At 37.3% G+C, this 13,491-nt stretch overlaps 1 protein-coding gene and 2 long non-coding RNA genes across 17 annotated transcripts in view; 2 read left to right on the top strand and 1 right to left on the bottom strand.

The window, feature by feature from the left end:
• The window catches only part of rut (adenylate cyclase rutabaga), a 40,757-nt gene that overhangs the window by 18,398 nt on the left and 8,868 nt on the right, over positions 1-13,491 (bottom strand). For all 15 annotated transcript variants that reach the window (XR_015272490.1, XR_015272491.1, XR_015272493.1 and 12 more), the window contains 2 exons: positions 10,930-11,053; positions 17-287 (listed from right to left, as the gene is read on the bottom strand). Coding sequence is in view for 11 of the 15 variants with exons in the window: in XM_020950086.2 (XP_020805745.1) it covers positions 17-217 (201 nt within the window). In the remaining 4 variants the exon portion in view is untranslated. The remainder of the gene's footprint in view (positions 1-16; positions 288-10,929; positions 11,054-13,491) is intronic.
• Positions 149-686, top strand: LOC147644981 (uncharacterized). Its single transcript, XR_015272508.1, has 2 exons — positions 149-299; positions 360-686. It is a non-coding gene; the product is annotated as an uncharacterized LOC147644981 (long non-coding RNA).
• On the top strand, positions 5,905-6,456 carry LOC147644980 (uncharacterized). Its single transcript, XR_015272509.1, has 2 exons — positions 5,905-6,001; positions 6,063-6,456. It is a non-coding gene; the product is annotated as an uncharacterized LOC147644980 (long non-coding RNA).

Genomic DNA, 13,491 nt, shown 5'->3' with positions numbered 1-13,491 from the left:
AAATGGATGGACTTACATGAAAGGTGGCCGCATTGTTGAAGGCCAGCGACAGGGCCGCCATTACGCCGCAGAGGACAACCACCAGAGCCACCACGCCCAGCACCGAGAAGCGCTGCAGCTTGAGCGTGTACCGCTGATAGAGGCATTCCAGCTCATCATTCTCGAAGCGCAGCGTGTTGAGCGGGCGGCCGCGCGTCGCCTTCACGGCATGATCCATGCGGCGCCGCCGCCGCTATTAAGCGGCAACACTCGACGCCTGCCAAAGGTAGATTGACTGCTGTTGGGAGCTGCAATTAAAGGTATTTTATAAATAGAAATATACATAATATTCTAATTATTAATTAATTAATATATACTAGATCAGATGTGGCAAGATCTGAGATGATTTGCTAGCCTTTCCCTCCCTGTAAGCGTAACGAGGTGACCTTGAAGCCATATGCCTGGTGGGGCTGTGGCGACAAGAGGAAGGTGTCAATCCCACCATGACCACAATGGCGCACGCAACCAATGGAGGGGAAAATGTCCACCAACGAGAGCCACATCAATGCCCAGCAGCAAAGCCCCGTCAGCTCACACACACGCCTCGATGCGGAATCGCTTAAAATAAAATTTCCTTTTGCTGAACGAAAAAAAAAAATAAAATAACAATATTTGCTAAAAATAAGTAGTAAACGGACGGCGAGAAATCAATCAATGTTCAGTTGGTCAGTCGCCTCACTTTCCCAGGGAACTCTGGGATCTGGCCAGAGATTTTGCTTCTGGTTCTGGGGCGCTGGGGTTCTGGGCTTCTGGGCTTCTGCTGACAACCGAGATTTTGGGGCGGAAGATTAATTGCGATTTGTATGCGGCAATCCGTTAAATTCATTGAAATATTATGCACAAATTAATTTCGCAAATAAAATCCGTAATTAGCCGGCTTTAACGAGTGCAGCGTGGAATATTTGGCCGTCGCCGTCGCCGCCAATGGATCGATGTCTATATTCGGCTCTGCCCCAAGACGTTAAATCAATTAGGCATGAAAACATTTATAGACATCGTGGAACATTGCCACACCACAGCAGCCAGCAGCCAGCACCTGCCCAGAGGAAATGGTGGCAAGGTGTCGCTTGGTCTACTCCTTTGGCCATTAGATGGATTTAATATTAATGTGTGGAGGGATTTCAGTGGTAAAGGAGAGCCTTGACAAGAGTGAATATTCTTAAACTGATTATTAAATTTAATATATAGCCTATTTTGGTAAGACCAGAAAATGCTTTATAATTTTTCAAACATGGTATATAGTGTATAAAAGTTTTAGACTGGATCTTTCCTTCTCTATTTTTCTGTATACTTCCCAAGTATCTACATGATCCTGCACTTAATCGTCACTTGTTTAATGGGAATGAACTCCTATGGGGAGTACTTTCTGCAAAACCAGCTGGATCAGGCTGTCTTTTTGTGTTTAAACAGTTTGCCACCGACAGATCCAGCGACAATTAGACGTCAACACGAATGTTGGCTTTGTTTTTGTGGCAGCAGTTTGTCAGTCTGACAGTCAGTCATTCAGTCAAAACAGTTGGCTCATTCGCTGATCTGCCGTCAATTTGTTTGCTCGCTGGCTTGTTTGTTTGCTTTTGGGGGCTGCTGCTGCTGCTGTTGCTTGTTTGAATCATTTTTTGATGTACGCATTTAGAATTTGCATTTTCGCAGCGACATTAATATAATGAGACGTGAATATTTTCAATTTACGTCCACGTACTCGCCACTTGTACCAAAAACTTAATGCTCTTTGCCTTTCTGTGTGTGTGGGCTTGTCCAAAAAAATATTCTATTTGCGGCATGCCAAGTGCCTCGGGCATATATTTTCAAGTTATGCAAGTGTAAATACGTGGTGTGCTTGCTCCTCGCACTGCAGGTTCAGAAAGCACACAAAATCAGAAATCAGAAAATCTGAAAAATCCGAAATCTGAAATCCAAAATCAACGGAATCGTTCGCCCGGCGTTGCCATAATAAATTCACGTCAAACAAACACTGGGAATTTCGTGCGTATTTTGGAAATTATATATTTATGTGTCCTACATAAATTGCGGCGTCGGTTGCCGCGAAATGAATTAAATGAACTCAAGTGCTATGAGTGCTTTAGTCAGTCCCGCGAACGATTGTCGAACATGGCATGGAATTGTCGAGGAGCACTTTGGCATCGAAGCAAATGAACCAACAACTCAAACTCATTGATTTCATACCCAAACACACACACACATAGTTATAGTAGGACCCACAAAACAAAACAAAAAAAACACACATAAAATAGTCATAAAAACTACATTTGCTTAATACAATGTTTATATTTAGAAGCAATCACTAAATACTCTGTTTTATTATATTGAAAATGTTGAAATAGTAACCATTATTTAATGGCTTTAAGCTTTGTATTTTTTCTACCTCAAATAGGGTATATAATTGTTTATCAGGGTTGTTTACTAGAACTGGAAAATGGTCAATGTTTCAGATCTATATATTGACTTTTAACTATAAATACATAATTATATAAATTACATTAAAGAAACCTCTCTCTTTGTAAGAAAAAAAACACAAGTCCCATATTTTAGTGTATTTAATGCTGTTTTTGAATACTTTTTTAATTTTAGTCAGAAGCTTAAAACACAGTGAAGGAATCATTTCCGACCCTATAAATGATATATATTCTTGATCAGCATCGAAATCCGAATCGATCTAGCCTTCTCCTGAAGAAAACTAAAATTTATCCATTTTTTCAAAATTTTATAAGGGGTTACATCGTTAAAATTTTCAAAAATTCACAAAAATTGCAAACTTTTTAAATTTGTAAACTAAGTATGCAGATTTGTTAAACTAATAAAACCTGGGAAAGAACCGCTTTCCGAATTGAAATTAAAGCATTTTTGGCTTAGTTATGATTAATTTCACATTCGTTTCCCTAATCCAAGGGTATACCAACATCGTCTAACCGAAGTTAGCTTCCTTTCTTGTTTCTATGTTTATTTTCTGAGGGCCACATATCCCTCGAAAAGCAAAAACATGACATTTTCCTGTGTTTTCCGCTTGTTTCCGCTCGACGGACACGAGCGGTCCATTGACAGGCAGCCAGCCAGTCAGTCAGCCAAGTCAGCCACTGCCTCGGCATCGCCCATCAAGGAGATCAGAGTCCAAAGAGGCTTCTTGCCAACAGTGTTTGCTGTGTTCAATTAAGATGGGGCCACGCCCCCACTCACTCTGGGAAGGCTAAGTTCAGTGTCAATCAGTGGGCGAGAGACACCACACTGCACTGCAAGTGATTCGGTGGATGCAGTGATTCCTCCTCCCGATTGATTTTCCATTCCCACCAATTGACAGCAATTAAGTTTGCAACACTTTGATGGGCTCCTCTCCTCCTGCGCCTCCCCAGCATTAACCGAGGGAATTTCAGCGGGGTCTTAGCATAGGGAAATCATTCCCGTAATCATTGTAATATAATCAATCAAATTTCAATTTCCAATTTTCGCTTTCCTCGTCGCTGTCGTCGTAGTCGATGTCTGGCGCCCGGAAAACAAATTAAGGCAAAAAGCCATAGAAAAGTCGATGCAAAAGCAGCAGCAGCAGCCAAAATGACGCAAGCTCAAATATTTAGTAGAAAAAAAGAGCAAGAAGGAAATGACAACGTTTTTTTTGGTAGGTTATATATTATATATAAACTGGGCCATTTAAAGCAGTTTTTATGGCCCACTAAACTGATTGGTTTTTGGTTGCATTTTCAAGTACTAAAAGTTATGTCAGCAAATTAACAATTTCCTGAGAAAGGATGCTTGAATTGCAAATTATTAAACTCTGAATTACACAAAGTATATATCTTTACCTTTACCTAATTTATTTCTTAGAATCCACCTTGCAAATTAAACAAAACTCTTGCCAAACCCATTCGCACTCATCCGCCATGTGGTCCCGCCCATGCATTCTATCTATCTATTTATCCATCTTTCAGTTGCCAACGAAAAAGGCCCAGCAAATTGTGTTACAACAGCAAAAGTTTTCAACTGCAATTTCTCTGATGGACAACAAAGTTGCCTCGGCAGCATCAGCCCTCAAACGAATTATAATATATTTTGACCGTCACAGCGATGGCTATGGTTATGTTCAATTTTCCCCCTTTTCCGTAAAGACAAAATCAATTAGTGGATACGCTGCGGATTTTGGGCCGACACAAAATAATTTGATTATCCGCATCTAAAATGCTCTCTTTGGTTATTGTTTTAGCTATTGCCATTTAAGTAGGGCTATCTATCGGGTGGGTCAATTCCCCCTTTCGCTGGCTAAATCCGTTTAGGCCACCCCAAAAAATCCTATAAATTGGAAGCTGGTCTGGAAACCTTCAGAGAGGAGCGGAAAGGGGCGGAAAGAGGCGGAAAATTGGCGGCAGACAACATTTTTGGTGGCGCGACAAGGAACTCGAATGTGTGTCTACAATCCTAAACACATTGCAAACTTACCAAAAGTACTTTAACTCTTTAAAACATTTTTGATTAAAAAAAAATAAAAACATTCTTAGTTAATAATAATTCTATGATAACAGAATATAATTATCAAATGAAGTAATATGATATAATTAAAATAATGAAAATATATACTAAAAATTTGAAATTTCACATTTTTTCTATCTTCTTTGGGAGATTAAAAAATGTTCTTGTTAACTAGCATCTTTAAACTTTATAAATGTATTGAAAATTAATTGACTTTATCATGTGGTTAAGAAAAAAGGAAATATTATACAAATTTACATGACTTCCCAAAGTTGAATGCAAATTTTAGTTTTAATAATCATTATACCCATGCAAAGGTATTTTAATTACAGTCAGAAGCTTAAAACGCAGTGAAGGAATCATTTCCGACCCTATAAAGCATATATATTCTTGATCAGCATCAGCAGCAGAATCGAACTAGATATATTCTGAAGAAAAAAAAAAATGTACCAATATTTTTAAATTTTATAAGGGGTTACATCGTTAAAATTTTAAAAATTTATAAAAATGTAAAATTTTTTAAATTTGTAAACTAAGTATGCAGATTTGTTAACCTGTAAAAACTAGAACAGAACAGTTTTTAGAATTGAAATTCATGCATTTTTGGCTTTGTTATAATCAATTGATTGAAATGAGGTGTTGCTCACCTTTACATTGCCTGCTTTAGTCGCTCTCTCTCTCCTTACTGATCTCTTTGTTTGGGAAATCAAAGAAGCTCTCCATCGTGATAAGAATTAATATATATGTAAGTATGTATGTTCATTACACTTTGCACTCAGATAATAGGAAGACAACAAAACCAAATAGATGCATTCACCTGCAGCCCAAGCAAGGTGTATTTATCCATAAACACTATTAAAAAATGTTAACATCCTAAGCTATGAATTCAAGAAAATATTTCCACAGGTGAATAACTTAAATAACCAAGAGTTTATATGAATTATATTCTTCTACCAATATTTCACCTATTTATTTATAATTTTCCTAATGGAAAAATATATTTTTTTAGCCCAATTTATAATATATTGAAAATAAATAAATATATTAGGTTAATACTTTAAGTATTATCAACCTGTGAGATTTGCCTTCTGACGTTTCCTAGCCGTTTAGTGTTTACTTTGACGGTCAAGTGTTAAAAAATAACAGGTTCTCTGCGAAATCTTAAAGACGTCTGTCAATCATTTTGCAAAATGTAAATAAAATATTTTGAATGCTAAGCTTGAAGAATTCTCTACTTAAATTTATTTGTATACATAGATCTCATGAATTATGACACTTCTCAGTTGGGTTAAGTACTTAGCTTGAACAACAATTACTGCAACTTTTACGTACTGCAAGTTGTTAAATTCTTTTTGAAGGCTAAACTATATTTTTCTCATTTATTTTTTATAGGAATTTTTTTCGTCCTCCGAATTTTGACTGAAAAGATCGCTAGCAATGCCAATGAAAGTCATGTTTCCCTTAAAACCACGTGGGGATCTCTGGGCTGGTGTGTACATTAACATATATAAAATATTTATATATATGTATATTTATATATCTGTTTATAGAGTATATAGCTGGTGGAGGGCATTATTGTATCAGCTGGCAGTGCATTGCACTGCATTGATGGAGCCCCGTGTAAACAAGAAGCGGTGTGCTGAGCCAACACACCGGAGCAGAATCTACCTGGGTACGCAGCAGAGATAACAGCCCCCTCTCTATTGGAAAACACCTAGAAACCCCAAAAAGCACAGTCAGACTTCAGGGAAAACCCACTTCACCTGCATCCAAACGAAATATAGAAAGGCAAACTAAGTTCGGGAGCTAAAATTTAATTTTCCCTTGAAGGTTCCATTTGATTTAGAGGATCGCAATGGAAATTAATCATAAGTAAGCTTAAAATATTCGCATTCTTTGAATTAATATTTATCAATAATTATATATGAAATTTTTTGAGAAAAATCACAGTTTTAAAATGTCATAACTAAGTTAAAAATGCATTAATTTCAATTCTGAAATCTGTTCTGAGCTAGTTTTTACATGCTTAACAAACCTGCATATTTATTTTTTAAGTTTTACTAAATTTAAAAATTGTCAATTTTTGACCACTTGACAATATCAAATTTAATAACAAATTTTGAACAAAAATTTTCAAAAATTTTTTTTTCGCTAAACATATATAGATCGATTCTGCTTTTCATTCTGATCAAGAATATATATGATTTGTAGGGTCAAAAATGACTCCTTCATGAGTTACAAGCTTCTGACTAAAATTGAAATACCATTGTTGAACCGATATTTAGTGATATTTTTATATGACAATTTTTGAAAAAAATAACAGTTTTAAAATTTCATAACTAAGCTAAAAATTCATGAATTTCAATTCGGAAAGCTGTTCTGTGCTAGTTTTTAACAGGTTAACAAAACTGCATACTCAGTTTACAAAGTTAAAAAAATCACAATTTTGTCAATTTTTAAAAATTTTAATGATGTAACCCCTTATAAAATTTTCAAAAAATTGGCAAAAATTTTTTTTCTTCTTGAAATGGCTAGATCGACTCTGCTGTTGATGCTGATCAAGAATATATATGATTTATAGGGTCGGAAATGACTCCGTCACTATCTTTTAAGCTTCTGACCATATTTAAAATACCCTTTTAAGGGTAGAACAAAAACAAATTGTTGGTATAAAAAAAATTTAGACTAAAGAAAGAAGCAACTTTGGGTGGCTTTATAAATTTTTAGTAAGTATATATAGACTTCCCTCAACCCTTTAATACGTTTGTTTATCTCTTTCATTCCAATTTCAAAGTTCTAAAGTGGGGCTATGCCACTCCATATTAGATTCAAAGCGTAGTGGCATTTGATAGATTTTTCTGCGAACTCCTTGATTTTTAGCCAGCTTTTATGGCATTTGTTTTGCGCCTAATTAAACGCCAAGCACAAAGTGAGAAATTCAGAAACGCAACGAGCATACATACAATATGTAAAGAAAAAACCTAGGACTGACGACGGAATCGCTTGGCTGGCTGGCTGGGACGTGGCTTTGCATCCGCAATGAATGTGCAGAGAGAGGGAGCAGATGGCAGAGGAGGAGACTATGGAGGCATTGGAGGCGTTAGTGGCCAAGTAGGACTTAGAGGAGGAGAGACGGAGACACAGAGAGAAAGAGGTTTGAGCGATTGGCAAAGCACAAAGCAAGGCAAGGGCACCATGCAAATTACCCCGAAAGGCCATCGCACACAATAAAATCAATAAAAGAAAAAATGTATTTTTAACCCATTCCCCCCCTATAATGCTAGTTGATTGAACGACAAACGATCTGGCGGAGCAGCAGACCCCCAAACGGGTTAATCGTGTGTGAATGCATCCCTTTGCTCTGTGTTCCGAATAAAAATACTGCCAAAGGGTGTGCTCCTGCACGGCTGAATTATATTCGGAACGGAACGAAACAGGCCTCTCGATAGAATGGATGGATGGATGGCTGGCATATATAATAAATTTATGATACAATAAGTATTCCACCAACAACCGGAAAATGAATGCTTCACAGGCACTAGCTTATAGAATTTTTTCGATTTTCCCCGAGCACGAAGCTCGTTTCTTACATACATATTTTATGCAATCGAAATTTTTGCCTATTTTCAAGATATTTCTAATTAGACACGAGACTGACGGTTAGCATTGAAAACAATGCCACATTATGGCCTGGCCAACGGTTTGTTGCCTGTCTGGTGTGTGTGGTAGTATTTAGTAGGTGACAGACAGACACTTGGACATTTGGACACCCAAAGCTCCATAGTCACACCAGTCCAATTTCCAAATTTTCAAGTTTCCAAGTTCCCAATGCCATCAAAGGGGGGGAAATTATTCCAATTATTCAGGTAAAAAACAGAAAAAACCATGAAGAAGCAAACGTTCTCCCAGAGACATCCAAGATTTCGTGGGCTCTTTGTTTATTTTATGCTTCAGTTAATTGTACATGTTTTACTCTTTGTTTAGTTTATTATTTTATCACATTTGGTATTTTGATATATTTTAAATTAAAAAGATCTTTCTACCCAATTTTCTTGTAAATATAAATCAAATTTCATAGAAAAAACTGCCTAAGCAAATAAATATCTTAGAAATAATCTCTGCCATACTCATTTGTAGATAATGTCATCATCATCATCATCATTTTGCATAATTACTTTGCCTCAGAGTACGCAAAAGCACAATTGATGGCTTTTTATTGCAACCGGAAGTTGCATGATCGCCATGATCGGAGATCACTCAAAAAGCATCCGGCACAGAAAAACTAATTCTGCCTTCCATATGCATCGTTTTCAAGACTCCTCCCTCTCTTTATATTTTCCCTCGAACTTAACGATAAATAAAAAATTAAATCGAGACGAATCAAGAAACGCTAACAACTATCATTTACCCCAAGATGCCATATCGGGAGACTTCTCATCTGGTGATTATCAGTAATCTTGGCTATTAAACTGCAACCAATCAGCCGGATTATATTGCACAATAGGTGAACCTTGACTGCTCCTGCCAATGCAGGGCACGCAAACATAACAAAATAACACAAAATACAACAAAAATAAGAATACAGAAATAGAACCCAAAGCTCAACCGAAACCGAAACCTAAACCGTATCCAAAATCCATAATTACCCGACCCCCAATGGCATTCAAACACCCAGAGATACCCGGTATATTCGAAATATTCGGTATGGGGTCTGCGTCAGTCAGTGAGTGAGTGAGTGAGTGAGTGAGTGCCCATTATGAATATTAAATGTTTGAACAGAAAAACGAAAAACGAAACCGAGCGGGGGGGCCACCAGGCAGGCCAATGCAATGTGCTCGCTCAGGTAAAATGTTATCAAAATTCTTTGCTGGAATTTTTCCATTGAATCACGAATCAGAGTTAAAATTCAATTATTTTTGAATAAAGAATTGCATTAATTTAACGAACTATAACTGTTATTGAATCTAAAGCTTACTTTTAAATATTTAAAGATTAATTTGTGAGTTGAGAGATCTCAGAGATGGAATATTGTAGAAATCCAGTTCCTGTAAAAATAATGTTTACATATACTATAATATAAATAAAATCAATATATATATATGAAATTCTTTCTTTTGTTTTTTGTTTAATATTTTATTGTATTGTTTACTTTAAGTAGATTGCAATTTGATGCCTCCTCTTCCCTAAATATCCCTTAAAACATAAATTTAATACCCATCATAACACTTAAAGTGTGGATTTTTAAATAACAGCAAGCTAAGCAAAAACAAATCATTAAAATAAAAGGTAAACAAATGAAACAAAGTGCCGACAGCAAAAGAAAATAATATTTCCTATTATCAATGACTTGGACTTTACAGCATTTAAAAAAGGAAAAGAAAAGAAAGATTCGACTAAGAGATACTTAAAACCCTCTGCTTGCTTTACTTTTAATTAAAAATATATGCAGCATTAATAAATAAGTAAATATAAATATACAAAAATTATAATTCTGTTAGATTTTGGTTAAAGAAGCATTATAGGTTATTAAAAAAAAAGTTTATATTGGTTCTGAGTAATATTAGAAATTAGTTTTTTGGCCCATTTCGGATTTATTATTATATTATGACCCATAATTTTAGTACTTTATATGTTCGAAAAGTCCTAAAATGTTCTTAAACTGCATATACCCTTGATCTAAACGGTATGTGATATAAAATCCGGACGAATAAAAAATCAACGTCCAAACCATGAAATGCTCAAAAAGGACTTTTCGCCATTTGTTTTCATTCTCTGTTTTTGCTCTTGGCTGTTTTCCGTTTGTTCTGTTGTTGCTTTGAGCCTGAAGGAAGACGGCCGGAAGGACGCGATGAAAAAGAAATTGGCAAAGTTGACGTTTTGGCTGCCTTCGTCCTGGTTCTTGAACTTGAATGTTGCAAAGGAAACAGCTAAGAGCTAAGAGGAGTCTGGCCATTCGGACAGCAGCTGTGGCCGCCAATTTGGTATGGCATCTGCTTAACTTATATATAAATGTACGTATATATATGTTTATGGAAGATATAGAATACAGGTACATTCGCACAGGACTACCGCGAGGACAAAAGACAAGACCGGGCAACTTGTGGGTTTGTTGAACTAGACATGAACCAAATGAATTGCAGTTGTCTTGGGTGCAGCGACCCACGCATACAGGAAGCGGCCGTCATTGCAGTCCTTTCCTCCTGGCCATACACACACACACACACACACACACACACACAGGAGCACCTGCTCCTGTTTAGCAGGACACATGCTACACCTTCCTCTTTTCCACCAGGCGGCATTAGACTTAAACCATTATAAGCTCGCGGTGCTGATGACCCTTTGGCGGCTTGCCAACAACAACAGCCACTTATCCCAGGACTCCTTTATGTCAAGGACCTTAAAAACCCAACTTACCCAGGAAGCTCTATGCGGTAACTGTCCCACGAATGTGTTGTGCTTAGAATCCAATGTCCCCCTTTAGTCCAATGTTTACGACATTTGCGGTCTCTGGGAGCGAGAGGTAGGACTCCTCCAATTACTGAAATTAAAAAACAAAATACTTTGAATTAGGAATATCATAAAATATATTAGAGAAACAGGAAACTCCCTTGGATTCTGCTGGCATCCCTTGGCTGGCTAACAATTTCTCTCCCATTTAACACATTTTCTATCTATCTTACATATGCCCCCATGACATCACTCTTTGCCAAATCGATAAAAGGTTTTCTTCTGTGTCGCAGAGCGTAAACAAAGCCAACAGCGACTGTCGGGAGACATCATTGATAATTATAATAAGTCGGTCGTCTTTTTCACAAATATATATATTTATATGTATATATATATGTAGATTGTGCGACTCACGTCAGAATGAGCGTTTCCCAGGCCTCTTGCCTTATCTATCTTCTCGTCTTATCAATGGCCGTTAACGTAGCCAAGTTTCCTGACCCCCCGCAAAATGCCTTTAAAAAGTAACAGAGAGCTGAGAGTTTTCTATAAGCTCTATAACTACTATATATACGATGAAGTATACACCAGAAACTTACTAAATATACTTCAAGATAATTTTCCCAACTTGACTTTCGTGCTCAAGTCGTATATATGTATGCCCTTTGTCCGATTTAAAATCTAGGTAGAACTTGATATATAGTTAGTACATTGCATGTGCACTTGCCTTTTTATCAGCACCACTCGAGAGCTGATTAACCCAGGCCCCTTTGTGCCCCTCCTGGCCAATTTCTATTATCAAACTCAAGTTAAAAGTGGCTGCACTGATTTGTTTACCCCTTTGCGATCTAATGTCATTTGTATCTACGTAAATATTTATAAATTTATTTGCGATATTTAGTTCCGGGAAACTATCCCCAGAAGGTCTATAAATATAGACAATATCAATTTAATAATCTTTAGATATATTTATAGGGAATTAAAGGGGTTTTACGTTCCAGACATATTTAGAGAGAGTGGCGTCCCTGTTTGGCAATTAATTTAATTTTATTATTTATTATTTTAGTATTATTTATCTCATGTGTATCTTTTCCGGCATCTACCAAATTTAATTTCATATTTAAAATATATTAATGGAGAAATAAACTGAAGGCACAGGTGCTGAACCTTTTTTGCTAGATCTCTTTGAAGCTATTTTCTTGTATAAACCCCACTCAACATTTTCAGCATTTCCGCTATACAACGAATTCGATTTTGAACTTAAAATAGAAATGGAAATCGAAATCAATCGATCGGCACATTATTATATAGCTGCAGAACGCTCTGGACTTGTCTTCGCTTTCATCTCTCATCGTCGCAGCATGTGTGCGACATCTGACAGCGTCGTCTTTTGCCCTGTCACGCGAATAATGAGCAATACGAATTGGAACAATGAGTTATGAAAACACTTGGTGTAGAGCATAGAGGAAAGGAAGCACTATAAATAGAAGGCAATGATGTTGTTTTGGGGAGAATTTGTTTCGCCTCGATTCGTTTTGGGACGTGCTTAAGTATTTAGCAAATGCTAATCGTAATCGCAATCAAAGTGCCATTTTTAATTAACCAATTTGTATGTGTTGTGTCCAAGTGACAGGCGAGATTGTCTCCAGATGTGGTTTTTAATTTTTATTCACTGTTTACTTTACGTTTTTATTTTTATAACTGCAATAAATTGACAAATGCTCACCGTTCGTTCTGTTCGATGGTTTCCACCACTTAATTGCCCAGCCATAATCGGATATCGTAAAGCGTTAAGCGTCGCTCTAAAAGTGGGCAGTAAATTATAATATTATGTCCGGGCATCGGCACCTCCAATACATTACATAATAATGTCCGAGTTGGAAAGTGTTTGTGGCGCTACTCGAAGTCTTGATAGTTCTAATCGTTGCGGCCAGATATAGATAGCCAAACTTGGACACTTATGGATAAGGCTAGCCGGCACAATAAGCACCAACTCTTCTTGCTGCATTTAAATTAATTAACTCTTCCAAAGAAAGCTCTGACACACAGGAATTCCAATAACCCCATCATCGCCGCTTGAAGTGTTGGGCAAACACACACAGTCCAAAGATGAATCCACTGACAAGTTCAAGTGTCCAACTGAAGACCTCGCTCTCTCTTGTCCAGAATGGCAGACGCCAGGCTCCGTGATAATTGTTTGGTCAAAAGGGGCACCTCTCAATGGGGTTCAACGGGTTCGCTACACTCTGAGGTAGCTAATTGCTGGCATTAACAACTCTAATGCTGTGTACCCAGCATGTCAGGGGCCTGTCCACATCTCTCCAGCCTCCAGTCTCCGGCTCTCGAGCCTCTGGCTCTCAAGCTCCAATGTTGACTAGCTCGGACATGATTGACGGCATTGATTGATCGGCAACGGGTGGGGTGGGAAGGAGGCCCGAGATACGAACAATCATCTGGCCGGCTGGCTGATCATTGGCATGTCGATCAAATTAGCAATTAGATAAACAATCGAAACAATAACTATACACATAC

The sequence above is a fragment of the Drosophila serrata genome, unplaced genomic scaffold (assembly GCF_035046125.1).
Source record: "Drosophila serrata isolate PLE 108 unplaced genomic scaffold, ASM3504612v1 contig_45, whole genome shotgun sequence".
Classification (NCBI taxonomy): Eukaryota; Metazoa; Arthropoda; class Insecta; order Diptera; family Drosophilidae; genus Drosophila; species Drosophila serrata.
Note: the sequence above shows the minus strand (reverse complement) of the source record. Positions and strands in the feature narration are given on the sequence as shown.